This window comes from Meles meles, chromosome 13 (genome assembly GCF_922984935.1).
Source record: "Meles meles chromosome 13, mMelMel3.1 paternal haplotype, whole genome shotgun sequence".
Classification (NCBI taxonomy): domain Eukaryota; kingdom Metazoa; phylum Chordata; class Mammalia; order Carnivora; family Mustelidae; genus Meles; species Meles meles.
Genome location: NC_060078.1, coordinates 87,330,050 through 87,357,716, shown reverse-complemented (window position 1 = coordinate 87,357,716; position 27,667 = coordinate 87,330,050). Strand labels below are relative to the sequence as shown.

Here is a 27,667-nt window from a genome sequence, read left to right as displayed (position 1 = left end):
TTTCCTCTTTCCAGCTGGGGCTCCGGAGCGTGTCTGCAGCAAGGAGGCGCCGTGCGGCTGCCCTTTGTGTCCAGGTGGTTTCAGCATGTCCGGCCCTGGATCTCCTGCCCGTGGGGTTGCTTCTCTACAACCCCGGCCTCTGATCCACACGGCTCCCGCGCTGGGGGGGCCCGGCGTGGCCGTGGGGTGCGCTGCCCTCCCTCGGGCCGGCACCCCCGCAGCACCTGGAGCGGGGGTGGGGAAGAGCCTGTCTTTCCTGCGGATTCGGGTGCTGTCCGTAAAGGGCGTTTTCCGTCAGTTTAGGGTCTTGAATGTAGCGCGTGGGTCTTGATGATGGGATCTCTGGTGTCCCGACGTTTCGTGCCGAGCTGGATCCCACAGAGCCTCCCCTCGGCCCTCCCCAGTTGCGTGCCTCCCCACATCTGTGGCCTGGGCCACAGTTGCCTGGCGCTCCCAGGGGGGGGGGGTGTTCTCCCAGCGGGGCCTCCGGCGATGTGCTCCCGTCCTGCGCTCCAGGGCGTCGCAGGGGAAGGGCCCTTTCCCACCACGGCACCCTCTCCCTCCGGGTTCTGGGTAAGGAGCAGGTTTGCCGGGCGGGTTCTGTCTTGGTGAGTGTGGGGGACGGGAGGGGAGCCCCTGCTTGCCTCTCCAGATGCGACGTCATGGGGAGGGGTGACGCTGTCCCGGACCCGAGGTGTCTGTGCGTCCTGGGGTTGGGGAGGCCACACCTGGGACAGCCGAGAACAGGGCGGAAGCCGTAGGCCCTCAGCCTCCACAGAGGATGTGTCTCTGCATGGATGTGTGACAGGCAGGTGACTCCTTGGTCTTTGTCACGGCCCCGAAGACTGAGGGGCTCAAGGTGACAGATTCTCTTTGCTCAGCTTCCTGAGCCACGCAGTCGGGCCTGACTCCTGGCTTCCGAGCTTCTCTCCAAACCCTCCGACTTTCGGGAGCGCCCCGCTAGCTGGTTTGTGCAGAACCCGGCCTTGGCATCTGTGGGGGCTCCTCCTCCCCTCCGGGGACATCTTATCACCCCAATGCCTCTAGCAGGAATCCTGCTGGCGACTTGAGCCAGAAACCTCCTCCTGACTCTTCCTCCCAGCGGCCCCCCGTCAGGACCTCACGACCGCGTCAGAGCAAACAAGATGGGACGGAGGTCATCGCATTGCAGGCGGCTGGTCTCAGAACAACTGTGCGGGGAGGGCTGGACCCCACTCTGAAGGCTGCATGGACACGGGGGACATCACGGCAAGGGGACCTTAGGGCTGGGGGTTCTGGCCGCACTCACCTCCCGGAACGGCCTGGGGACATTGGGGATGGCCTGGGGGACGTCTGGGGACGTCCTGGGGACGGCCACCCTGGCATCGAAGGCGGGGCTCTTGCTGACACGGATGGGCCCGGCAGAGGGTTTGGGAGCAGGCCTGCGGCTGGCCAAGCAGAGAACCTCAGTCAGACCCCCTGCTCCCTGGCTGTGCTGTCCCCTTTGCCCCTGCTGCAAGACCCTGCCACTGTCCCCTTGATTCAAGTCTGGCTTTCCTTCTATAACCAATGCCAGGACTCTTCTCTCCTCACCAGGGGCCCCCAGTGCTCCCAGAGAGGGGGCGTGTGCTCAGGCCTCCAGAGGCCCCAGTAATGGGGCCTGGGCTCCAAGCCTGTGGGGGGGGCAGCCCCCACCCCAAGGGGACACAGCTTCCCTCGTATCTTCTGCAGCCATCAGCCTAAGCCCCGTGTCTGGTGTCCAGGACAGGGCCCACAGGAGAGAACAGCAGCCAGAGGTCTGGGGGGGCTGTGGTCAACATGAGGGGCTGGAGGCTGATACCAGCCCGGGCAGAGCGGGCCCTACTGCAACTCCATAAGCACTTACTGAGCTCCTACTGTGCAGATAAGAGGATATGAAGGAGCAAATAAACTACTAAAAGGGTGGCAAAGACCCCGGAACAATGCGCTGTAACCAAATCAGAAGAGACCCCAAATTGTGGGGGGGAGAAAGGGGATAAAAACAGGTTCTTTCAGAAAGTGGTTGATTTTCTGTTTCTAGAGTTGCTGTTCTTCTTCTCTTCGCTCTCCCGTTGGATTTGTAGGTGTTTGCAATGTTTAGATAAGCTATCGAGCTGATCTCCTGCTACCTGATGTAGTCTCAGGCTGCTACTTCTCCGCCATCTTGACTCCTCCTCTGAGCTCCTACTGTGTACTGCACCTGCATTCTGCAGGACAGAGAAGGACAAGCAGCTCGGCCCTCCCTTGGCGGTCAGGCAGGATCTGCAGGGCCCAGTGGGGTCTCTTGCTGGGAACCCCTTGCCCAGGACGGGCCCTTGGGGCTAGATGGTGCCCTGGGCCCATAGCCCCACGCCCTCTGACCTGCAGACTGTCCCGCTATGCATCTACAGAGCCCTCCTTCTGTGCAGCTTTGGGGGCCCAGCTGGACCCCTGCCCCCAGGAGAGTGGTGGAGGGTAGCCAGGGGCTTCTGGCTTGGTAACTGGCCCAGGGAGTGTCCACTCTAGTCTGAGTCAGTTGTCTGTGGAGCTGGACCTTTCTGGGAGTGGACCAGGCCTAGCAGTGGCCACTGTCCAGCCTGGGCTGGCAGCTGGGGCCTGGGGTGTGCGGGGCCTGTGATGGGCCTTACTGACCCCAGGCCATGCTGTAGCCCTGCATTTCCTCGGAAAACTAGCTCAGAAGGCCATGTCCTTACTGATGTGTGAGTTATCCTGGAGCAGAGGGACGGTCTGCGAGCCCAGCGACCGGTGCTCCAGGAGGCCGTGGAGTTAGCTTGGGCAGGTCCCGGCTCCAAGGGCCTGGCTCCATCCCTGACCAGCAGTGGGACCGGAACCTGACCCCTTTATGTAGCGTCAGGGAGGTAGGGAGGCCAGGAGAGTGAAGACGAGCCATAGGGCACCGAGCCCAGGACCTCGGCCCTGGTTCCCACCCTGCCCTCCCCCACCCCAAGGTCTGGACCTTCTGGTGTTTTGTCCTTCCTCCCAGGGGGCCCGCAGTTTGGCCCCAGGACCCACTTCTTCCCATGAGGGCGCCCCGCTGTGGCCTGTCTGAGCTGGCCCCCTCTCCACCCTTTCACTCCTCCCCTCCCTCTCTCCCCTCCCTCTCTCCCCTCCCTCTCTTCCGCTCCTCCATTAGCGCTTGAGCCAACTGGCTCAGGTCCAGTGGCCCCAGGCAGGAGGCCCAGGGAGCTGGCTCACCCCCAGGGTCTCTGTTTCTCTGGGGTCTGCCTGCCTCCTCTCTCCTGACCCTATGGTGACTGCTCTGTCCTGTGCCCCAGCTAAGAAGGGCAGGGACCTGAGTCTGAGGTCGCGTAGGGTGGGTGGGTGAAGCCGGGGGGGGGGGGGGGGGAAGCCGGAAGGCCCAGGGGCCCAGCATTCGGAAGGCAGAAAGGCCGATGTGCTCCCCAGCTCCAGCAGCAGGACGCCCCAGCACATCTGAGGCCCAGGAGACAGGCCACAGTCCCAGGCTTATCTTGATTCACTTCGTACTGGTGACCGGTTCTCAGGGCAGCCCCAGGCACCTCCGCCTCCAGCCCACAAGGACCCTCACTTGTCCGTGCTTGGTCCTTGGTCCTGCTTCGGCAGCTGCGGCCGTAACCCCACACGGCCCTGGTGCGGCCCCTCCCCCTCGCTTTTCCCCTTGTGTCCTGCTGAATGCCTATTCAATCACTTCGGCGGCTTTACCGAGGTAGAACTGACGTTTCCCGAGCCTCACATCTTTACGATGTGCGTGGATGCCCCAGGAGGCCAGCATGGGGGTGGGCACGGCCATCGCATTTGCCCGGCGGGGTTGAGGGTCCCTTGGGAGTGGCCGTGGGCTCAAGGGAGACACGGTGCGGGAGGGCCCGGAAGGACACCGGGAGGGCCCGGAAGGACACCGGCACGCTCACAGCAGGAAGCCGGCACCGAGGATGACGGCCTCCACACATGCACACGCTGTCCCTGCCGGCTGCCCGGGTCCGGGGGCGTGCAGAACCAGCACCCCGGCTGTGCCGGGCTCGGCAGCCTCCTGTCCCCTCCAAGCACGAGAGACTCCTGAGTGCATTCCGGGGACTATGGCAAGTCACCAAGGTCACCAAGTTCCTCATTGCGCAGAAACTGTTTTTTTCTCAGTCGTATTAGAGTAATTTTCAATCTGGTCAAATCTGGACTAAACTGAACTTGGCATCAGGAAGGCCCAGCCACTGAGTTTCTGCGTTTGCTTCTAAAGCGCGCGGAGAGGGCATTCCGGCTCACAGAGGGGAAGACGTACGGCTTTGTGGAGTTTTGTTCTGAACATCCTGCTTGAGGCCAAATGCGAAGCCGGCGCAGGTGGTGCTGGTGGACAGACGGGCTGGGGTGAGGGGAGCCAAACTGTCCTGGAGCCTGGCCCGGCCCCATCGCCATGGGCAGCCGGGCGGACGCAGGCAGGCTCTGCAGTGCTGCGTGGAGGGCACGCCGTCTCTCCTCACGGACGCCCGGGACGTATCTGTTTGGGCACAGACCAACAGTCCTCCTGTGGCTCCAGACTCCTGGTACAGGGCTCAGGCCTGCCCTGGCAGCCCACCCATCAGAGCGGGGACTCTGACCCCGGGAGCAGCATCGTGCCCGAGCCCCCGTCTCCTGTACTCACAGAGCATGAGCGCCTGTTTGCAGGAGTGCGACCCCACAATGCAGACCACATCAACATCCGGCCGCCGCCCACTCAGGCGCCCACTCACACCGTACCCCAGTCCTGAGTCCCCACTGCCACCCACGGCGCCGGATGCCCCTCCAGAGCACTGGCCCCCACCCCACAGGAGACATGAATGTCACCCAAGTCACCACACCAAAACCACGAGCCTCACAGACAGAGGCCATGGGCACTTGACCCCCTGCTGCCCAACTCGAGGCACTCCTCCAACAGGAGACCCTGCCACCAAGAGACTGTCCCCTCCCAACATGGACCACGGGTCCTGTCCCAGGCTGTCCCATGGCAGGACACCATCCCTTTAGGATGAGGACCATGAGCGTGTTCCCTACCAGGACACAGATGTGCGTGACCTTCCGGTGATACCACGGCTCAGCAGGGTCCCTCTGGTGTGTGCTCCCTGGAATGAGGACAGTGACGTCCAGAGAAGCTGTGTTTTGCTATTTCAAACGTCTCCCACTTACAGACTCCAGTTACCGTGGAGGTCGTATTTTGGATGAACCAGAAACCCTTGCAAATGAATTTCCCGGCCAGCCTGCAGCTGGCGTGGCCCTCGGTGACACTGTGAGGTCCCTGAGTCACCGCCACGGCGCTCGTGTGATGGGGTGTGACTTGAGACCCTGCCCGCGCCCGGACAAGCTGGGGGCCAGGCTGCGTCCCCGTGCTCACAGGGCGAGGAGCCCTCCTCGTGGGACGCCGCTGGTCTGGCTTCTGAACCAGCTGTTGGTGGCGGTTCCTGCATTTGCTCCACACGCCGTTCCCTGAAATCATCGTGCCCGGGTGCTGCGCCAGCTCGGTGTCCACGTGAGGCTGCCGTGGCACCGTGGGCGGCCCAGGTCTGAAGGGGGCTCCCTGGGCTCACGCTCTTTCCAGGCGGCTCCCCAGACCTGGGGGTCTTGGGAGGACATGTTTGGCAGGGCGGTGACCTGCGCATACAAATTGTGTCGTGTCAGCGTCCTCGGGTCCCACTGTCCCCCGGGCACCCTTGGGGCCTTCCACACACAGGGGCCGCTGTGGGTTGTCTCCCGGTCACGCACTCCCGGTGGATGCTCTCTGCTCCCAATTACCAACCTCGCGGCCCACGGCTGGGGTCCGCACAGCCCGGGCGGGGGGCGACGTGGTTGTACCCTGCCTGCGTGTGCCTCTGCGGGGACTCCTGGGGGCGTAAGCCTCTGTCGTCTCTGCTCTGCGTCCAGCCCTGCGACCAGCTCCGCGGATGGGTCTGCTGGGACTCGCGCCTGACCTCAGCCGCCAGAGCTTCGCAGACACAAGTTCTCCCTGGGGTCCAGCCACACCCCCGTGGTGGCACGAGACGCGGCTGCACGCTCTCCCGCCCGCCTCTGCAGCCCTCGGTTGTCAGGAGCCTGACTGTGCCCGGGGCCCCTGGAGGGACCTGGTTCCCTGCTCCAGGGTGCCAGAGTCGGGTGGTTTACAGCGGGCGAGGCCTCCTGGCCTATGGGACGGGAGGTGGGGCCTCGGTGGGGCCAGCTTCTGGGGAAGGTGGGCTGGGATGCAGCCTTCTCACCCCGTCCCCGTCCCCACCTTCTGGGCACACGCAGAGCTGGCCTCCGTCCGAGCCAGGGTCCCTCCTCCCCGACCTGTGGGCAGCAGGACGGTCTGTGGTCTTGGATCCAACAGGCAAAGTTATAACCCAAAGGTGCCTATTTGCTAATAAATCATGGAACAAAGCTTCTGCTTCCACAAGGTGAGGAGGCGGCCCCCGCACGAGCACATGGGCAGGGTCGGCCGTCCCTGGAGGACCCGCCATCCTCAGAGCCGGGCCTGCTCGCACTGCCTCTGGCTGCCGGCGACACCCAGGCCCGAGGCCCAGCAGCAACACCGTCCCCACCCTTAGAGTGAGGGTCACGTGGGGGAGGCGGTGGTGGGACAGCAGGTCCCCACGGGCAGCAAGTGGGGACGGATGCGGCCTGGCTCTAGCCCCTTGTGTCCCTAACGCTAACCCCCCCTGCCGGCTCCGTACCTGTCTGGGGCCCTGAGCACTGTGGGCAGAGCTGGGCACCATGTGGGGGCCTCCAGGACAGTGGCCTTTGCCGATGGGTCTGTGCCCTGAGCCCGCCCCCAGCAGCTGCTCCTGGGCACTAGCTGCAGACGGCTGGCACTCACCCCTCTGAGCTGACCGCTGTCCCAAGGCAGGGCTCCTGGGGGCTCAGGGCTACCCCTGACCACCGTGGAGAGCCCCAGCCAGGCAGGCGGGACAAGGCGTGAGGGGCAGGGCTGCTCACCCCCAGCCCCGATACAGTGCACTCCCCACACACCCGGCTGTGCCCGTGTCCGCAGGCCCCGCAGGGGCTCCCCTGTAGTCCCTCATTCAGAGGGGGCCCCGGGGGATTTTGGAGGGGTCTGGGGGCAGTGGGTGAATTGGCGAGTGCCAGCGGTCTCCAGCGGTCGGAGGAGGGCAGAGCCCCAAGGGGAACTGTGGGGGCGGAGTGGGGGCCGGACAGGGCAGGCGTGAGTGGCTGCGGCAGACGGCGCTGAGCAGTACCGGCCGCTGTGGGGCTCGTGCTCGGGCGGCTTGAGGGACGCTCTTCAGACCTGGTGGGCACCCGGAGGCCTCGGGCTGCCTGGGGTCAGCATGGTGACCCTCTGCCCCGGGGAGCGAGGCGGGCCCACGCGGCATCGCCTACGCTCTCTGCGGAGGGCGGGCACACGCCGCACACACAGACACCACACGTGCATACCCGGAGACCACACACCGCACACGCGTGCACGCACAGACAACACACACGCACACGCATGTGCCAGGGACGGGGCTGGCATGCCGCAAGGCCAGAGATACTGGGACGGCTCCGACCTCCAGCCACATCCTCCCGGAAGTCTGTCCGTGGCCCTGCGCTGCCGCTGACCTGGGGACCCCATGCTCTGAAAACACGACACGCGACGGCAGTGGGGTCGCCACGCTGTCCTGAGTGGACTCGGAGGCGGAATCAATATCGAAACACGCGAGGTTTAGCGCCGAACTTCTTTGGTTTGATAACGGGGCGGCTCTGCCGGGCCTGCCTGGGGGCCAGAGCGTGCGGGGCAGTGGCCTCTCTGGGCTCCTTGGCCCCAGCCTGGGCCTTGTGGGCAGAAGCAGGAGCCACGTACCGAGGCAGGCCCGCCCCGTCGAGGACGAGAGACGCCACTAACCAGCCTCACAAGCAGCAAACAGTGCAAAATACTGTATTTTGGGCGACGGCTCTGCAGGTGCGCACGGCGCGGCGTCGGGTCTCTGGCTCCTACTGGCTATGAAGCAGGCGGACAGGCTGCACAGAGACAGAACCTGCCCGGCAGTCGTCTAGTTGCCCGTCTGGTTGACCTGTGAGGACACGCGGGGCTGGTGGGGGCTTGGGACCCCGTCAGGTTTACAAGAATCCCTGGAAGCGAGGCTCCTTGTGCTCAGATACTGAGCGTTGGCCCTGGCGCACCCGACCCCCGACGCCCCCTGAGGCGTGCGCTCAGGAGGCTGGGCTCCCGGTGAGGCCCTCCCCCAGACAGCGAGCGCACTGAGGTCTCACGGCGACGACATCGGTGCAGGGCAGAGAGACGGGCACTCGAGTGTCTGGAAAACACCGACAGTGCGTGTGGCGGGTGTGTGCAGTGTGGTGCACGTGCGGTGGGCGTGGAGGGTGTACGGCGCGCACGTGCATGCGCACGTGTGTGCGTGTGTGCCACGGGTCTGGGAGGAGGGAGGACGGATGGCTGGGCAGTCCTGCACACGTGCCTCCGTGGGGACCCCGGACCCCTGCCTCTGCGAAGGGCCCCTAGCTCCGCACGCAGCTCACTCTGACGGGCAACTGTCGTCTCGTTGGGGCTTCAAGCCCAGATGCTCCTGGAAATGCCAGCCCCCTCTTCTCAGGGCTGGGAATGTTAGAGCCCCAGTGACCTTGTTGGGGCCGGTACGGTCCTGACAGTGGCTGGCTTTGAAACTTGAGCCTCCTGACGGACATTCGGGCATTTCCGAAGGCTCGGAGCCCCTCAAAGACCCCGACTGGCCCCCTGGAGGACTGTCACAGGCTGCCCCTTCTTCTTACGTGCACCGGGGTTGGGTCACAAGCCCGAGTGTCCACGAGGCTCTCAGGCCTGTGGGGGCTGCACCCAGGGTGACCGCAGAAGGTGACGATAGTGACGTGGCCCAGCAGAGGGGCCTGGGGAGACAGCCCAGGTCCAGACAGGCAGCCTGCCTGTGCCTTGTGGAAAAACATCATGAGACACACACTAGACACTAGAAAAAGTGGGGGTACCTCCTGCCGTGGCCAGGCTGGTGGGGCAGTTGGGACTCACTCCAGGGCTCCCTATGGCCCACGCCGGGCACAGAGGGTATTTTTCTGATAAAACACCTGCTCCGCTCCTGGGCTGCCCTGGGGACTGGGTACTATGGGGTCAGAAAGCCGGAGACTGGGACACGGACAGCCCGTCTGACCTTAGGGTTAGCAGAAGCAGACGTGGCCCAAAGCATCTTCCCACTCGGGTCCTCCGCAACGAAGGGTCCTGGGGGTGCCAGCCACTGCTGAGAAGCCCCCGCTGGCCTCCGGTGCTGGACCCTGCTCCACGCCATGTTCGCCCGCCAGGGTTCGGCGGCGTCGGGCCGGCTACACGGTGGTCTCGTTCTTCCACGGCCCGGTCCTGATGTTGCCGATGCCGTTGGCGCTGAAGGACAGGACCTCGCACAGGTCTCCCTTGAGCAGCCCGTTCTGCCCGGGGCCACCGAAGGGCAGGGACTGTGTCCTTCGGAGCATCTCGAAATGCACGGGGCCGGAGGCCGACTCCCTGCCCGGCCTCAGAGGGCAGCCGTAGAGCACCGGGCTGCCGTCGCTGCCCTCGGGCTGGCTGACCAGGGGGAAGGGGTCGCCCTGGGTGCAGCAGGCCAGCGTGTGCGCCCCCAGCGGGCCCTCGAGCGAGCTGGGGGGGCTGTCCGTGCGTGAGCTGTGGGGGCTGCCGTCCAGGCTGGACGGGATGTGGTAGGCGTACTCTGGCTCCGCCACGGCCGTCCGGTGCCGGCTGAAGTAGGGGGGCTTAGTTCTGGCCTGGAGGCCCCTGTGCAGGTGCGGCTCGTGTCCAAAGACGTCCTCCTCGTGCATGTGGACGTGGGCTGCGTCCTCCATCCGCTGCTCGCAGTGCGTCTTGGCACAGCACGGCGTGGCTGGTGACAGGCAGTTGACGTGGCTCTGGGCGGCCTGCAGGTTGGTCATCTTGCAGTGGCTGGCGGGCGGGTGGCCGAAGCCCCGTGGCTGGCCTGGACACGGCGAGTCCTGCAGGCAGGCCACGTGGCCCGTGGCGTCCCCGTTGGTGTCGCGGGCGGGGCTGGCGGCGAGCCGCATGGCGTGTGCGTCCCCGCGGGGGGGGCAGCAGGCCCACCAGCTACGCCACACGTCGTCCCGCTTGGCGCAGTGGTGGATGAGGATGAAGAGCCCCAACGTCACACAGAAGGCGCCGTACAGGCAGCTGAAGACCATGTCCAGGAAGTGGCCCTGAGACACGGCCAGCGCCCCGAAGGCCCAGGTGGCCGTGAACAGGAAGAGCGTGAAGGCCGCGGCCCGCAGCTGGGCCTTGAGCGAGTGCTCGTTCTGCAGCACGGAGGCGGCCAGGCCGTCGCAGGGGGGCAGCGGGCCCGGCCGGGCCCCGGGGTGGTGGCCGGCCTCGGGCCCCGCCAGCCGCCGCTGCTCCTCCATCCGCGGCCTCAGCTCGTACCTGCGCTCCGGGTGCCGCCGCAGCTGGACGTAGGTGCCCAGGAAGTAGACGCAGGTGACGAGGGCGATGAAGGCCGCCGGCCCGTAGAACGCACCCAGGCTGGGCTCCCAGGCCATCCAGCAGCTGCGGGAAGAGAGGGGTCAGGGAGGGGTCGCCTGGGGGCCGAGTGCCTGGCTGTCCTCGGGCCGTGGGAGGACTTTCTCTGCGGTGCGTGAGCTTAACCGTGGTGAGGGGACGCAGACCGTCCCACCCGGCCGGCCCCTGCGGGACAGTGTGGCTGGGAGTCTGGGCTGGGCGCCGGCTGCCTGCCTCTTGGCCTTTCGTCCCTGCCTCAGTGTCCCCAGTGCCGGAGCCCCTGAGGGAGCAAAGCCAGTGTGTCCCGCAGGCTCGGCCTTTTGGGGGTCACCGAGGAGAAGAGCGTGCGGTGGCCAGAGGGTGCCGGCGCGGGGGCGTGCTGGGGTGCGGAGCACGGCGGGGCCGTGCGCGCTCCGGGCTGGTCCCAGGTGCGGCCACAGCGCCCGGGGAGGGGCTCGGTGAGAAGGGCGGCTGGGAGCACACAATCTGGGGACGCAGTCCCGGGGGCGCCTCCACAGGGGCCCGGGCACAGGGACACGCAGGGGGCCGGGAAGGAGCCTCCACCCGCCCGGTGCCCAGGACTCACTAGGGAATGTCCTCGTCGTCCACGCCGTAGTTCCTGATGTTCGTGGTGGCCGTGACCCCGCAGATGATGAAGGGGACCCCGCCGCCGACAAGGTAGGACCTGTGAGGAGAGAAGGCTCGGTCCCCCAAGGGCAGCCTCCAGCGCTTGGGCAGAGGAGGAGCCCCGTGTCCTGACAGCAGCAACCCCCAGTGGGGCTCCTGCCCGAGCCAGCCCCACCCCGTCCACTCCCCTCTTCCCTCCTTTCCTGTCCTCCCTCTCCTCCTCCATTCCTCATCCCTTCCCACCTCCCCTACCTCCTCTCTGTCTCCCACCCTTCCCCTCCCCTCCCCCCGCCATCTCCCCCCCCCCCCCCCCGTCCTCCAACCCATCCCCCTCCTCCCTCGCCCCCCACACCTCTGTGCAGGCCAGCAGCCTGGCTTCTCAGCTGCTTGGGACGCACCTGGCCTCTGACACCACCCCCAGGACAGGCCAGTCTGGATGGAGCTGGCCCCCACCCCGGGCCTGGCCTGACCTTCTCGGCAGCAGGGTCTGGGCCGGCAGCTCCTCCTGAGGGCCCTCTGCCGTCTAACGTCCGACCCGCTGAGGCTGGGTCTCGAGCACGTGAGGAGCCGCCGGTCTGACCGCAGGAGGGTCACGGTGACCAAGGGGCCGTCTTGCAGACGATCACGGGGAGGGGGTGCCCCTCCCGGATGCCACAAACACCCCAATGGGCCGATGGCTCTTTGTCCCTGACAAGGGGAATGCCACGGGCCCCAGGCCCATGGGTGGGATCAGGGTGACCCTGGGGCTCTGAGCCTCCCGGAATCCTATATACAGAGAACGCGTCCTTCAGAACAGGACAAATACAGACATTTTCTGACAAAAATAAAACTGAGCGGATTTGTCACCAGCCGACCTTCAGGTCTGTCTTGTCCTTCAGGCCGAAAGGCTACTGCCCTGACAGAAACCCCACAGAACGGAGGACGCCGGGAATGCTAACTATTAGGGCAAACATAGAACATTTTGTTTTCCCTTAACTAAAAAAATATATGATTGTTTGAAGGAAGAGTTGTAGCGCCGCCTACGGAGTTACGGACACACGCGGCCTGACGGACGCCGCAACGTCGGCCCCGAGGGGGGGACGGCCCCGCAGGGGAGGCTGCTGCGCACACATTCCATGAACCAGCCGGCTGTCGCGCCGGAGGAACGGGAAGAGTCCATGGGTTTCAGTCCCTAAGGTAACCCAAGAGGTAAACAGGCGAAGGGCTCACGGGTAAGTGAAACGGAACGTGGAAAATACGGACCTAATCCGGAAGGACGAGACAGGACAGGAAAGGAGGAGCAGAAGGAGAAGTAAAACCGGAAAACAGGGGGACGGGAGGTTAAAACAAACTCCTAGACCGTCCGACGCCCCGGGCCGGCAGAGCAGGGGGCCGGGGGCACCGACCACGGGGGAGACGCGGGAAGGCGATGGCGGCCACACGGACGCCGGAGGACGGACTTCAGGAGGAGGAAACACGCTGGTGTCAGCACCGCCCTCAGCAGGACACGGCGGCCAGGCCATGCGCTCGCGGGGCCAGAGACTCGAACTTCGCGAAGCCCACGAGGACAGGACCACCGGGGTAGCAGACGAGGCCAGAGTCACGCCTGCGAGCCAGATGCCCGCGCTCGGTGTTGGTTAGGACAACCAGGCAAGAGATTAGTAAAGGGACCGAAGATTTGGGGCACAGGGGGGCTCAGTCGTTCTCTGCCTTCGGCTCAGGTGATGGTCTCAGGGTCCTGGGATCTAGCCCCGCGTCGGGCTCCCTGCTCGGCGGGGAGCCCGCTGCCCCTCTCCCCCTCCCCTGCGCATGTTCCCTCTCGCTGTGTCTCTGTCAGATAGACAAATAAAATAAAAAATGCAAAGGAACAGAAGACCCGAGCAGCGACGTGACTCGCTTTGCCCCGTGCTCTTCCTGGAGCGTCAGGCTCAGGAACAGACGCCCCCGCTCCGCCCGCCGCGCCAGACACGTGTGAGCCGCGGAGCAGCCGGGCTCGCCTCCCCAGAGCTGCGATCACACCCAGCGTCCGGTCTGACCGCCGTGCGTCCGGCTGATGAGTGACGACACGGTGACGAGGAGAACCACATACACTCGGGAGCGAGACGACACACTTCTGAATCGTTCATGGGTCGAGGACGTCATGAGGGTGTCTAGGGAACACTCCAAACCAGATTCGAGAGAACAGCACGCTTCTGGGAGGGAAGCAGGCCTTGGAGGGACATTCACCTGGGAGGCAGCAGAGGCAGCCCTTGGAGGGACATTCATGGCCCTGATGTCTGAGGGAAGAGGGGGAGGCTGGATGTTCACGGCCGGGGCTCCACGCGCCGAGGCAGAGAGCGCCACGTAAACGCGGAGCCCCCAGATGGAAGGAGCCGGAGAGCCAACGGGCAGGGCTGAGGATGACCAGCCCAGAGTGACGTCCACGGCAGACAGACGGCCCTGCCCTCACGCCCCGCAGGGCCAGCGAGAAGACGGGGAGGCAGACGACCGAGGGCGAGCCCGCGTAAACAGCCGTGGCCAGCACTCGAGCGGCTCGGAGGACATGGGCAAATTCCCCGAGAAAACACAAAATAGCAACAGTGAGACGAGCACAAGAAAGCTGAAAACTCTCTAAAATGTTGGTTCCAAGAGCCACAAACACCCAACAGAGAAACTCCCAGGCCCCCCGAGGGCCACCGGGGAAACCGGTCCCCGTCGGAGGGAGAGATGACGCGAATCCGCGCCAGCACGTGCTCCCCGACAGCGAAGGAGGCGCTGGTCGGAAAACCGGCGGCAGAACCCCGTGGAGGAAATACCACGGCCTGTGAGAGTGACCGCGACACGCAGCGTCTCATGAAATCAGAGCAGCTCGTCGTGGACGCACGAGGCGATTCCGTGAGATCGTTGCACAGACGTGGTAGAAGGACTCGACGGCATTTAACGCTTGTTTGTCATGAGAGACTCAGACACCAGGACAGACAGGCTCCCCTCTGTCCGCCGGGCGGCATCGAGGGCAAAGGCTCGCGGGTCCGTCCCAGGGCGCTGGCTCCAAGCAGGGGTCGCCGGCTCCGAGCAGAGGTCGCGTCCACGCAGCGGGCCCACAGCGGGTGTAAGAGGGACGGGGTTTGCTGGGGCGGGGGAGGGGGCGAGCCTGGCCCCGCGACCTGAGCCACGGGGCTTGTTCCCATGGATGCGGACGGGGAGAGGGGAGGAGCCCTTTGGGGTCCAGCCTTGCATGCAAAGCGGAGCGGTGAGCCAAGCCAGAAAAGACTGCAAACCACTGGTTGCTTGTCGTGTCTGGAGGAGAGGCCGCAGGTGAGCGTGCGCTGGGGCACCCGGCCCGGTGTGGGCCCGGTCCACGGCCATCCGTGGCCCTGTTCCCAGCGCTGACCAGGCTCGAAAGCCCCTCAGAACCCGCAGGAAGCCGCTTCCCCCGAGCCTCCACCGTCCAGGGAGACAAGGTTCCCGTCACTCCTCCTGTAAGGCAGGGGAGGCGCAGAGGCGGGGAGCGTGGGACAGGAACGGCGTGAGGCTTGCTCTGCTCCAGCTGGCGGGCTGCCGGAGCTGGTCCCTCTGGTGTCCCCAGGAGGACAAAGAGGCCACATTGCTAAGTTGTCAACACCTGGGGGCAGCTGACCCTGGAGACCCCCTGGTGGTGTCCCCAGGCGACTGGCCCTCGACTCCTGGCCAGTCCAGGAGTGGGACACCATTCCCAGTGGACGGACCAGCGGCCAGGGCCCTAGCGCCCCCGGCTCCTGGGACTGTGACCTGCAAACCCTTGCAGCTAGGCATCCTGGAGGATGCCCCACTGCCTCCGGCCAGGCCTCTCAAGCCAGGGGGTGCCTCTTCCTTGGCTGGGGCTCCCCCTGCCTCTCCCTGAGCCGTGTCAGCCCCAAGTAGCCAAGCCCCCTGCGGCGGCCGAGCTCGGCTCCCGGTGCCACACGGGCTCTGTGGGCAGAGGGCGCTGCAGGCCGCGCAGGGCCCCACCCGGGCCGCCGTTCTCGCGGCTGCTGGGCATTCGGCGTGGTGGACAGGCAGGACATCTGCGGGCCTGTCCCGGCCCCGACGCAGACCGCTCTGCACTAGCCTCAGCGTGTGCAGTGCCCAGGGTCACCGGTCGTCGACGCCAGCCACACCCTCTCCCTTGGGGGCTCCTGTCCTTCCCTCCCAGGCACCCTGCCCTGCTGGGCTCACTGACCCGCCGTCTCTCGTGACACTGAAGTCCGGCCCGCTGGATCGGCAGGCCTGCACGGCCCCAGAGGACACTGGCCCATTTAGGACCACGCGCATGTCTGCGTTCCCGGGTCCCCACACAGACCGCCCAGGGCAGGTCTGCCGGATGTCCAGGAGCTCACCTGGCTCCTGAGGCAGACCAGCCTCTTCCTTTAGGGCAGGGTTCCTAGAAAGGAGGAGGAACCAGGACCCTGAGGAAACCCCAGCTGCTGCCCTGTGACACCACACAGGACCCTATGATGTGCACAGGGCAGGACCACAGGCCCCTGGGGAGGAGAGTGAAGGTGGGGGACAGGCTAGGCTCCCGCAAGCACGGGGACAGTGGCGGGGGGATGGGACAGCCAGTGACGGGTGCAGCGTGGGGCACAGCCACATCCAGGTTTGGGTCTGATGAGTCCATGGAGCGTGTACAGACATGCGTGTTCCGGAACATGAGGTCCGCCCGGCGCTGGCTGGTGACAGCCCCTGAGCCGGGCTGTGCCGACCCCGTGCGGCAGAGGGACGCTGCGGATGTGGCTGCATGGTGGAGGCAGGGACCGGGGTGGTCCAGGTGGCATGATGTCGTCACAGGCCCTTGCAAGGGGACGCGGAGGTCAGACAGGAGGGAGGTCCCAGCATGGCTGGCCGGGAGCCAGAGGGGGGCCGTGAGGAACGTAGACGCCTCCAGGAGAGGCAAGGAACCATCTCTCCCTGGGAGCCTCCTGGGAGCCAGCCTGGCCACAGCTGGATGCAGACCCGCTGGGCTTCTGCTTGCCCGGGCTGTAAGGAAGCGAATGTGCTGTTTTAAGTCAGCAAGTTTGTGTTTGTTTGTTACATCAGGAGCAGAAGAGGAACATGGTCCCGAGTCATGCGCCGCTCCTAACGCCCCCCACGGCGGCATGTGGGTCGGAGCTGGATGTGGGTGTGGGTTGGAGAGGGTCCCCCTCAAAGAAGTGCGAACGCGCCTCTCGCTGCCGTGAGTAGGAAAACCATCTGTGACCCACGTGACCACATGCTCCTGTGAGGTGCTCACGAGGGGCTTTAACAAATCAGCAAGACGGACAGAAGGACGGTGGGGAAGAGGTTGAACGGGCGCGCCACCGAGCGGAAGCCCGACGCCCTCAGAAGCGTGCCTCAGCCGGGGAGCACGGCGGGCGTGGGGCACTGCCGGCAGCCGGGGCGCCTGTGTGGGTGAGCACTCGGGAGCAGCTGGGCGTCCGGGCCGCAGCATCCTGTCCACAGCAGCAGGTGAACTGGGCCCCGATCCTGGGTCAGCCCAGCTGGCCCGATGCAAGCCGTGCACGGGTCTGAGAAAAGCCACGGGCAGCGAAGGAACCAGATGCAAACGGTAAGGCCACGTGTACTCAGAGCTTGTGACCGGAGCCGACAGTGTCTGGGACGCATACCTGGGTGGAGAAACCACGAAAAGATGCAGAGAAAGTCCCAAGGGAGAGGGCTGTGGGCTGGGTGTGAGCATGACCCTGAAGTTTCTAGCAGGGGAGGCTTCCATGTCTCCCTCTGAAGGGCACAGTTCTGTAAGCACGCAGTGATGTTTTAGGCATTTTGTGTGTGTGTGTGTAAGTGTTCTATTTAAAAAACAAAAAACAAAACCCCAAACAATCCAGGAGGAGAACGGAGCAGACCCCCGAGCCCCTGCTGCAGGCTGGGCAGGGCCGCACCTGACCCGCGGCGCCAGCCCTGGGGCAGTGTCAGACCCGGGCCCGCCCAGCACACGTGCCCGCGGCCGACTGGAACCGGCGGCGCAGCGGGAACAGACCAGCTCCTGGGACCCGGCGGAGCTCCAGGCAGTGGGCACAGGGCCCTCCGGCAGCTCCTGGCACCGGGAGCCCAGGCCACGCCTCAGCTGCCACACATCTGCGCATCCCTGCACGCGGGACCCGGCTCGGTCTCAGCCCCCGCAGGCCGGTGCCGTCCACACCACAAGCCCTGTTCCTGCGCGCGCGGCTCGGGGAGCATGCGGTGTGGGCCTGTGCACACGCACACGCCCCAGAGGCCCGCCCCGGCCGGCAGCTGAATGTGACAGGTCAGGGTGGCCGCTGCCGCACCAGGGACGGGTGAGGATGGGCCTGTATCCAAGCCTCCTGGGAGCCCCTTAGTTCCGGAGATGGAGCCCAGAGAACCCTCTGGAAGCCCGTGTCAGGGGCCCGGTCAGCAGCGCATGCTGGCGGCTGTGGGCCCGTGGGACCCTCGCCTTGGCGTCTGCGTCTCAGAGGACGGGCCGTCGTGGATGCTGCCCACCAGAAAGAGGGACGGGCCCAGGACATGGCCGTTCATGCCCCAGCACGGCGTGGCAGCGATGGTTTCCCTGACACGATCTTTCTGGCCACTGGGCTCTTCGGAGCCGGCTTTGACGGCATGGACGGGCCATCCAAGCAAGCCTGCTCTGCCCGCGGGCAGCTGGCAACCGGCCAGGCCTCCAGGGCCCCTGGAAACCCTGAGCTTAAAGTCCCAGCGCCGGCCCCCACCACGGGTTGGCCACGCCTCTCCTCGCGTGTGGTCACGGGAGCCATGCTGGGCGTGCATCTGCGGGCCCTCAGTGTTAGGGGTTCGTTGGACACGTAGGAGGTCAGGGCAAGGGTCCCAGCGGGGACCCGGGACAGCTGAGGCCACACCGCACTGGCCACCCGCTCTCCTGCCAGACAAGAGCAGGCAGCGTCCTGTCTCCCTGCCTCTGCAGGAGTGACTGCTGCCACATGAGCCGAAAGAAGCCACTAACCATGCGACATCGGTCCCTGTCATGAGCTGAGGCGGTCACTCTCCAGACGCCCGCCCACAAGCCCCACAGACACGGTGGACGGGGCCAGATCACAGCCCTGACTGACAAGCCTGAGCGGCGAACCCACAGCGGGCCACGCTCAAGGTTCTGGAAAGAGCTTGCAAAACCCCTTACGCTGTGGACGCGGCAGCCCTCCGGGGCTTGTGTTCTGCTGCCCGGCACCTTGTCCGGCCTGCCTCTTCCTTCCTCGAAGCGGCGCCACCAAGAACCCCGGCGCTAAGGGAACAAAACTCCTGCGACAGACAGAACGGAGACGGGCACAGCAGACGGGCTCCCCCACGGCTGGCCCCAGGTTTCAGAGCCGGCATGGGACCCGTGATGGGGTCCGGCCACCAGCCAGGGCAGTGAGCCGACCTGGCCTTCCTGGAGGGCTCCGTGCACTGGCCGGCCGCACCGGAGCCGCGCCTGGTTCCCCCACCACAGACGCAGGAGCTGCAGTTAGGTGAGATGGTCACAGAGCGAGTGTCCACAGAAGAGACGCAGGGATGGGGCCCAGCCAAGGTGTGGGGTTCTCTGCAGGGTCCCCGTGTCCCTAGGGAGGAGATGGGGGGTGGCGCTCAGGGGAGGGGCGGCCAGCGGCGGGGAGATGGGCTGGGGGTGATCTGCAGCCTTTGGGGGCAACCCTGGGGCGTAGCCCCAGAGGCCCTGAGACAGCTCCCTCGACCCCGTCCAGCTGTCGGCACCACCCCCGTTCATGCATGAGGAGCCCCTTGTGCTTGGCGTGGCAGCCGTGGCGCCTCCGTGGCCTGTCTCCGGGGCGTCCTCAGGGCACAGCCCCTGTGCCTTTCCTCAGCGGCTCGTCGTGCTCCCTCCCGGACTTGCAACAGGTGTCCCTGGAGGAGGCCACCCGCCACGCGCAGTGGCCCACTGCGACCCGGCTCGGACGGTCCCGCAGGGGCCCGGGTACCCGGCTGAGCCCGGCGTTGGCCGCGGCCTCCGCAGACGGCTTCTCTCTCCTCTGGGGCCTGTGCCCTCGCCTGCTGCGGACCATCCAGGTGGACCCGGCCCGGGAGGCAAGGGGTGGGAGGGCACTCGGGAACTCAGGCCGGTGCCAGGAAGAGGCAGGGGGGCCCGTCCAGAGACTGACCTCTTGGGCCTTCTGGACCCCAACAGGCCCCCCGGCGAAGACACTTCCCTCACGTCCCCCAGGACTGCTCTGCTCGGGGCCGTCCAGGCGGGGTGTGCATGAGGCGAGGCAGCCCCGTGAACTTGAGCCGCACGAATGTCCCGGGGGCGGCTGTGGGGCCGCGGGAACCTACCCCGGGCACCGCCCCACACGGATCCGTCTCCGGGTCTCTGTGCCGGTCGCGACTTGGGAGCTCCAAGCGATCAGACTGATGGTTTTCGCTGAGACCGAGAGGCCCTTCCGCACTGAGTGTCCACTGAGCTGCCCACCCGCGGTTGCCACCCGGGTTTGGAGAAGGGGCCCTGGGGGTCACGCAGACGACCTGTGCTGAGCCCCGGGCACGAGGCTGCCGAGACGACGAGGACGCGCCGAGACACAGCAGTAGCGGACTCACTCCAGCAGGCGACCGTGGCGCCGCACGGGCCCTTCTGCCTGGAAAGAGCACCGACGTTCCGAAACCAGGGTCAGGACCTCTGCCCCCAGGGCTGGGCTCACGGGGTCACAGGAGGTCATGGACATCGGCCCAGGCGGCTCATGCTCTGTTCAGCGATGGCCCTGGAACCCCCGCCCCTGTGTGGGGCAGCCCCCTGCTGGGTGCTGCCCAGGCTCCTGGGGCTCCTGCGGCCGCGTTGGCAGGGGGCAACTCTATGAAGCAGCCGAGGGCGGGGGCCGCCCTGTGCTTCCCAGCACGTGTCCTGCCGGCCCAGAGGGGCTCCTACGGATGGAGCCCGGGGCGCTGTCCCTCCACGGCAGGGCCCAGCCTGGCACCAGCGCGCATTGGGGCGAGGGTGGGCGAGTGCCCTCCACCACGGAGCTCACAGTGTCCAGGCGAGAGCACCCGGGTCTTGGGGCAGCTGCATGTTTCAAAAGGGTGCGCCGGACCTCGACGGACCAGGAAGGACTTCGGAGCCCGTTATCAGGAAGGCGGGCAGAGGAGGTGGCGTTGAGGTCGGGACGTGATCGCAGGCGGCTGACTTGGGGACTGGCACTGAGCTCTGGAGGGAGGCCCGTCTGGTCAGGAGGCGGCGTCCCTCGGCCAGCGGCTCCAGTGAGCTCGTGTGTCCCCAGACTCGCCGGCAGCCCCACCCCGAGGGGAGCGTGCAGGAGGCGGGCCGCACGCATTTGGGAACAGGGGCTGTTCTCTTGTGAAAGGGACCCCGGAGAGCCCCTGCCCCTTCCACCCGCGAGGACACGGCAAGAAGTTGGCTCCTGCCAGAACCGCGCCCGCTGGCCCCTCCGCAGGCGTCCGGCGTCCAGACTCTGCGGTTCCCTGTTCACAGGCCCCAGCCGGCGGCAGTCCCGGCGCGGACGGAGACACTCATGGGGAGACGGGAAGCCTGGGGAAGGTGCGTCTACCGAAGGGGGCTGGGCAGCGCCGCTGGGGGTCCGGCACGGCGCTGCTGTCCCTGGCGCTCAGGGCCGGAGCCCGCGGAGCGGCCTGCTGGGGGCCGTGGTCCTCAAATTGCCCAAAGCGTGGCCCACGGCGGTGAGAGGGAAGACGTGTGAGTAGCCGTTAGAGCGATCCGAGGAAACACTGGGCAGGGCCCGCAGCAGAACGGGACCTCTCGGAGTCTGTTCTGTGGACACGCGGGGGCGGAGCCTGCAGAAGCAGCCTCGTTCTCTCTCCTCCCGTGTTTCTGAGCCGACCGACCCCCCAACTCGCCTTTCTTCTCCGGCCACGCTGTTGGAACGAGCAGGCAGGTTTGTGGGGGGACGCGAGCTGCCCCGGGCAGCCTGGCCGCCTCTCCGTGGGTTTCCTCCGCACCAGCTGCATAGGCGGCCCTTTGTGCTGGGCCGGGGCCTAGGAGAGTCTGCCTCCTCCAGGGCCTGCAAGGCCAGCCGCGGGGCAGCTGAGTGGGCCGGTCCCGAGGAAGGCCGGACGGAGTGGCAAGCTGGGCTCCGGGGCAGGAACCCCGTGTGTGCTCCGCTGTCCTCGGAGGATCTGTGTGGACTCCCCCGGGGCTCACCTCTGCTGCTTCATCGACGTCCTCACCGTCCTGAGGAAACATCACACCCAAAGGGGCTGAGACCCTGGGTGGCAAAGCCAGACCTCGGACTCGAGCCTCGCCCGTGCCGGCCTGGCTGGTCTGCTTTCCGGCGTCGCCATGAAAGTGCCAGGGCTGATGCTGGACCCCAGCTGGGCCCGCAAGAGGGCATCTGTCCCCGCCTCGACCCGCTGGGACGAGGCTCTCGGTTGTGCCTTCGCGGCCTGCGGGGCGCACAGCCGCCCCTCTCTGGGAGTGAAGTGAACTTGCCCCTTGGAAGCCTCGTTCTCGCTCCTCCCACGGAACGCAGCTTCCCACCGACCCCACAGCTGTGCTCCTGGGACCTGCCCTCCGGCCGGAAGGGAGCTCACCCACCGAGCTGGGTTCTTCCAGATCAGTCCTGCGAACGCAATGGAGTATTTAAGGCCAATTTAAAAAATATTTATTGAATCCCTAACCTTTCCCCATTGAACCTGCAGGTGTCGTGTGCTAGGATCTGAGGACGCAGCCTTTCCTTTGGGCCCGGGGAGGAGGGCAGGGGGGGTCTGGGCATCTGGCCGTGGGCCCTTCGGCCGGCATGCTGGGGAAGCCAGCGGAAGCCCGGGGCCAGGCTGGGCAGCAGTGGGCAGCCCTGCACGCTTCGGGAAGGGGAACGCACAGCCGGGCTTCCCCCTTGGAGGAAGGGAAATTCTGCAGGGTGGTGACAGGTCCCACAGCCACCAAGAATGAGGCTTGTGGGGGATGGGGAGGTGCAGGGTTGGGGGCAGAGTCAGGGCCTGTGGGCTCCCTGATGCAGGCTAGGGGATGAGAACAACCTGGGGGCACACTGGCTTTCCGTCACGGGTGATGGGATGCTGACATGGGGACGTGAGTTTGGGGTTTGTTCCTGGTGGACACGTGGGGATGCGGGGTTGGGATTCCTTCCACATGGACGCACTGGTGGGAACCGTCAGGACCCCCAGGGGAGGCATCAGCCCCCACAGGATATGAAAGTCTGGATCCGGGAGCACATGGACGCTGTGGGATGGGGCAGCTTCTGGCAGCAGAGACCCTTGGGGCGTCTTGAAAGAGAGCCCACGTGGTGGCAAGGTGCAGTGTCCTCGCATCAGAGCGGCCCTGGTGGCCGTGGGCTGGGGCTGGCCATTGTCCCGTGTCACTCCCAGTCCTGCCCCGCAGAGCAGCTCCTCTCTTGGGTGGAGGCCTCTCACGCCCTCCACCCAAGGTCATCGCCTTCCATAATGCACCCTGCTCTTCCCAGCACTGGCCTGGCCCGAGGACCACGCCCTCCTGCTTGAGAAAGGCAGAGATCTGCACCCCCGCCGAGTCTGTCCCCAAGCTGCACCCCCCAAGGCCGTGGATCTGCGACACGTTTCTACAATAGGGACGTCCCCTCCAAGCCACGGGCCGCTTTGGTGGAGCTGGAGTTTCCTCCCCTCAGCTTGCCACTGAAGCCGGCACAGGTCTCGAGAGCCCCCCGGGCCTGAAACCTAACTGTCCGGGGAACTGAACAGCCAGCGGGCCGAAGACAACAACCGCAGGAAAATCAGAAAATACTAAAATGAATGATAAAACATGCCCGAATCACGGCCCCGAGAGAAATCGTAGCCGGGACTGCGTACGTTGAAGATGGAAAGACCTTGAACTAGTCTAGCTTCACGCCGTGGGGAGCTAGAGAGCAGACGCGCAAAACGGACTCCAGCTGCAGCGGACGGGAGCGGCGGGCGCTGCGGCAGGCGTCGTAAGACACGGAAGAGCAAAAGCACGCGGGGGTGGGCGAACCCCACGCGGGCTCTTTACAACTGTCCACAAAACCGGTTGTGACTGCCAGCCAGACTGACTCAGAGAGAGAAGGTGAGAGACGGAGAGAGAGAGGGGGAGAGAGAGGGGGAGACAGGGTCCTGTTGTGCTGGAGGTCCCCGCCTCCAGTGGGGAGTGATTAGGCAGGAAGAGTTAAAATTAAAAGCGGTCTGGACAGGACATGTGTCCCTGTGTGCCGATGACGGGAGCACACACACGCCTGCACACGATCCTAAGGCACCCACAGGAAAGCTCCCGGCTCTGGGAACAAATCCAGCCGGTCTTCGGGACGTAAGACCAACACACAAAGTTCAGTTGTGCCCGTGCATGTACGCGATGACCGACCCAAAGGCAGAGAAGACGTGCAGCATAAAGCGTTCCTGAGGAAAGAGACCGAACCCAGGCCGTGTGGAATGTGCGTGCTGACAGCGGTCCGTGTCCCCAGCAGAGGTCTCGTGGACCCGAGGACACAGACAGCCGAGCTGTGTTTACGGATCGGAAGCCGTAAAGTCCTCGTGTCAACCTCTCAGCTCCCAGGGCTCTGTTGGGGACGGCGGGCTCCACCAAAACCGCAGGGACCAGTTTTACAGAAATGGAGAAACGGATCCTAATGTCCACACGGAATTGCGAGGGACCCTGAATGGAGGAAACGGGCCTGAAGCCGAGAGCCTCTGCCCCTCTGCTCCCTGAGCCAGCCTGACTCGAAGGCAGCACGTCTGACCCCAGACCAGGGGTCTCAGCCTGGCAGCGCAGGCCCCTCCCCCAACCGCTGCGGCTGAGCAAGGATCGCCCCCAGGGCTCAGGTGGGGGGTGGGGGCCAGTCAGGCCCGAAATGCTCTTCCAATCCAGAATCTTGCAGTGTTACATGAATGGGAATGGGAATCTCTGAATGGGCTTGGTTCCCCCAAAGCAGCGCGGAGAGGGCCTGTGCAGCGAGCGAGCTGACCTGGTGCCAGAGCGGGGAACACAGGGCCCTCCCCCGCAGCAGACCCCTTCCCGCATCTCTGCGGCCACCTGGCCACGTGAGCAGTGAGACAGCTGGCCTGTTTCTCGAGCAGCTGCTCTGAGTTCACACAGGAGGCCCGAACGCAAACGACTTCCGTTCCTATTTCCCATCGGAAGACGGCAGAGCAGGGAGGACACAGGGGTGCCTGCTGCCTGCAGACGGTGCACCCCGGGCCCGCCACGGGTCAGCGGGACCTGCTGTGCAGCTCTGCCCAGCATAGCGAGAGGCTGGGACAGCACGAGTTCTGGGGTCACTTCCCTCCCCGGGGACTCAGGAGCTATGGGCCTGCAGAGGCTGCGCCCAGGCTACCTGCTGCCCTGGGAATGGGATCAGGGACGCAGATGAAAGGATGGTCCCTGGGGGCCAGTCGGAAGAGCCATGGCAGGTAAGGGTGCCTCTGGCTGGGGAGGTGTCTGGGAAGACTCTGGCCCCCAACCTTTGGGGTCCCCATGACCACCCCCAGGCCAGGCCTGGCCGCAGAAGGCAGTGGAGGTTTCAGGCCCTCTGCAGAGCCCAGAGCCAGCACCCAACCCTTCCGAGTCTCCTCCTGCAAGAGGGGTCCTCACCTAGGGAGCTGCCGGAATCATGCCCCCCGCACCCTGCCCCCAACGTCGAGCATTTGCGCCAGGGAAGGGGACATGGAGGGAGAGGTACAGTGGTTTCCAGATCGCACAGCAGGAACAGCAAGTGTCCCAGAGTGACCCGCAGGTGCGACACGCCAGCTTAGGGCACAGCTGCCGAGCCCGTGCCCCTCTTGTCTAGGCCCCCTGAGCCCACAGCCCATGGATGCCCGGGGCCCTCTGCCCCCGGAAGCAGCCGGGAGTCTGGTTCATTATGTGTGTGTGACCATCAGAGAAAGGCTCTGGAATATTCTGAGGCTCCATGTTTTCCTTCAAAAATCCGGGCAGGTTTTCAATCGAGGACAGACCAGGACGTTCCTTCTCAGATTCTTAAACCACAATGAGCAGGGCCTCCCTGGAAGGAGGAACAGGGAAGGACACGCGGGCCCTGCCAGCTGTGTGGCAACGGGCATGCGAGCTCCGGAAACTCCGCGTCAGAAAACCTAGCGAGGTCACCGTTGTTTATTAAACAGCACAGGGCGCTGTTTAATCTGCCTCGAGATGAGTCGCTCGGCCGAGTTTAGGTCACTGAGGCCCTCCCAGCTTAGACGTGGACAGAGTTCAGTCCGAGAGGCTGCGTGTCCACGCCCCTGGGTCCCGCCACGGCCTGGCAGCAGAGGCATCCGCCGTCCCTCACGGGGACCACCTGCCCGTCCCGAACCCTCCCAGCCCCACCGAGTCCTATAGGCCCCCGAGCCACCTGCCACCCAGCCTTGAAAGGCCCAGGCCGCGTGGCCACCTCGGGATTGGTAACTGAGCTCAGTTTCTCCCAGCTGAGGAGCCGGTGCCTCAGCCCACGGAAGCCCTTGGACGGGCTGGAGCCCAGACTGGAGAACTGACCCCACCCCGGAGCTCTCTCCACCACAGCCCCTCGTGGCCTGGAGCTCAGTAGCACAGAGACATGCCCACAGGCCCCAGGCCCCCTGCCTCTGGCTCCAGCCCCGGCACCCCGACATCCCATCTCTGACACCCCACCTGCCCCCGGTGCCCCGCCCGCCCCTGGCCGCCTGTGCAGACTGGCTTGTCCTTGGAACCCAAGTTTCCCCGTGAGCCCGTTTGCCGAGACCCCCGGAAGGGAGCCCAGAGCCGGGGCCCGCGGCCGCCGGCGTCAGACAGGGCAGGGCACGCGTGCGCTCGGGTACCTGAGCAGGGGCTGCTTGGGGTACGGCGGCTGGTCTGCGGCCGGGCATGGGGGTGCTTTCTTGGTCACCTGCTCGTAGATGTTCCTGGCGGCCACCCCGATCCACAGCATGCTGGCGAGCGTGGAGTAGTGCAGCAGGACGCCCACCTGCCGGGAGGGGCCGCTCAGCCACGCCGCCCGCCCAGCATGCTGCCCGGAGACCCTGTGCTGCCCTCAGAGACCGTGTGCTCCCCAAGCTCTGGGTCCGGCCCTCCCGCTCCCTGTGCTTTCTTAGGGGCCAACTCAGTAGTGGCAGGGAGTGACCAGCAGGAGGGCACGTGGGGTCCCCAGTGAAGGCCAATGTCCCCTTCACGGGGAGGTGCGTGGGCTGCTGAGGCTCTGGCACGGGTTGGCTCTGCTGTCCTGAGGGGAGACGGGGCTGGGAGCTCATGGGCCTATAAACACGGGCCCAGGGTGTGTGGCCAGGACGTGGGACCCCGAGGGCTCCAGGAGGGCAGGTGCCCCCAAGTCCCGCGGCAGGGATCTCCTCGGCAGGATGGCCTTGTGGGGTGAGTTGACAATTCATGGTCAGATGTTCAAGTCCACTCCCCACAAGGCCAAGTTGCTTGTGGCTCTCAGCCGCTGCCCTGGCTGTCCCCCCGCTGTCCCCCGGCTGTCCCCCGTCTGTCCCCTGGCCGCACACACTTCCCTAGCGGACTGTGCGTTCCCCTGCTCGGTCCCTGCCTGCTTACCTGTGAAGCGGTAAGCTGACATTTCGCAATGACAAGTAAATTATGGCTGTCGTTGGAAAGGGCACAGGTGTGTAAGGAATACGGAGACTCCGACTAACGCTAACGCTGTGTCGCAATGACTTATCAAATCCAGATTCCTTTTTCACTTAGTGGAAAGCTCTAGAAGGATCGATGAGAATGGGACGGGTGGAGTGGGACCCCAGAGCTGTCTGCGGTTTCGGGGGGGCTCCCCGCGCGTACCTGGCAAGTCCAACCTTCTCCTTGGCCTGGCCGGGGACCTGGGGGGTGAGCGCTCTGCACCCGAACCAGAGGGAGAAAGAGGCCCGTCTGCCTGGTCCTTGACTGAAGTGCAGTGAGTCTCTCTATTCAGGGGACAACGTGGCTGTCGACACACATGAACAGCAATGGCCACGAGTCCCCGGAGGAGGCTGGGGGTCCAGAGGAGAGCAGGAGGGGCTGGCTTCCAGCCTCGCGAGGATCCAGACCGCGCGCCCACGGGGGCTGCGGGAAGGAGTCAGCCCCAGGACCCTGCCTCCCAGCGCCTGCTTCAGGCTGGACACAAGGGGAGGTCCTAGGGACCCCGCCCTGGCTTCCGGACAAGGCTGCCGCCACTCCGGGAAGGAGGCAGCCACGCGCCATCCCACCGCCGAGCCCGGGCCCGCGTGGACGCTGACGCACGCTGTCGCGTGGGACCGCCGGAGGCCAGCTGTCTGTGCTCATGATGTCACTTGGGACTGCAGTCAGACTCCCGGTCATCTTGTTGCCATGGCAACCGTCTGTCCTCCCGCCGACCAGCGCTTCAGGCCGCGTGCCGGGCGTCATCTTAGCCTGGGTCCGAGCCACACCGGGACAGGGGAGGGGGTCCAGGGCGCCCCGTGTTCAGGCGCAAAGGTGGAGGCGAGCTGTCCCTTGTCAGGGTGGGGAAGGCCTGGCTGTGCACAGGGGAGGGGAAGCACGTTTGCTCGGGTGAACTGGTTCACGGACACGTGGAGGCTGAGACGTCCCATATCCGAGGGGGGCAAGTCGGAGCCAGGAGAGCCGAGTCCAGGGGCTGGGCAGCGATGTCGCAGCTGGACAGGCGCACGGAGAATCCCTCCCTCCCTCTGCCCTTGTCCCCAGGCCCCCAGGGGAGTGGATGAGCCCCGAACGGGGCAGGCTCCCGCACACATGCCCGGAGTGACATCTGACCCAGTGTGGGCCCCGCACAGAGTCCCATCGACACAGTGACGCGAACTATCCCG

At 65.6% G+C, this 27,667-nt stretch overlaps 1 protein-coding gene across 5 annotated transcripts in view; it reads right to left on the bottom strand.

Moving 5' to 3' along the window:
- Positions 1–7,735: 7,735 nt before the first annotated feature.
- The window catches only part of ADGRA1 (adhesion G protein-coupled receptor A1), a 31,401-nt gene continuing 11,469 nt past the window's right edge, over positions 7,736–27,667 (bottom strand). For 4 of the 5 annotated variants that reach the window (XM_046027600.1, XM_046027601.1, XM_046027599.1 and 1 more), the window contains 3 exons: positions 25,697–25,842; positions 11,013–11,111; positions 7,736–10,474 (listed from right to left, as the gene is read on the bottom strand). In XM_046027600.1, the coding sequence (XP_045883556.1) occupies positions 9,253–10,474; positions 11,013–11,111; positions 25,697–25,842 (1,467 nt within the window). In that variant the 3' untranslated portion in view covers positions 7,736–9,252. Of the gene's footprint in view, positions 10,475–11,012; positions 11,112–25,696; positions 25,843–26,426; positions 27,515–27,667 lie in introns of those variants that run through there. The other variant, XM_046027603.1, reaches the window with a different exon arrangement.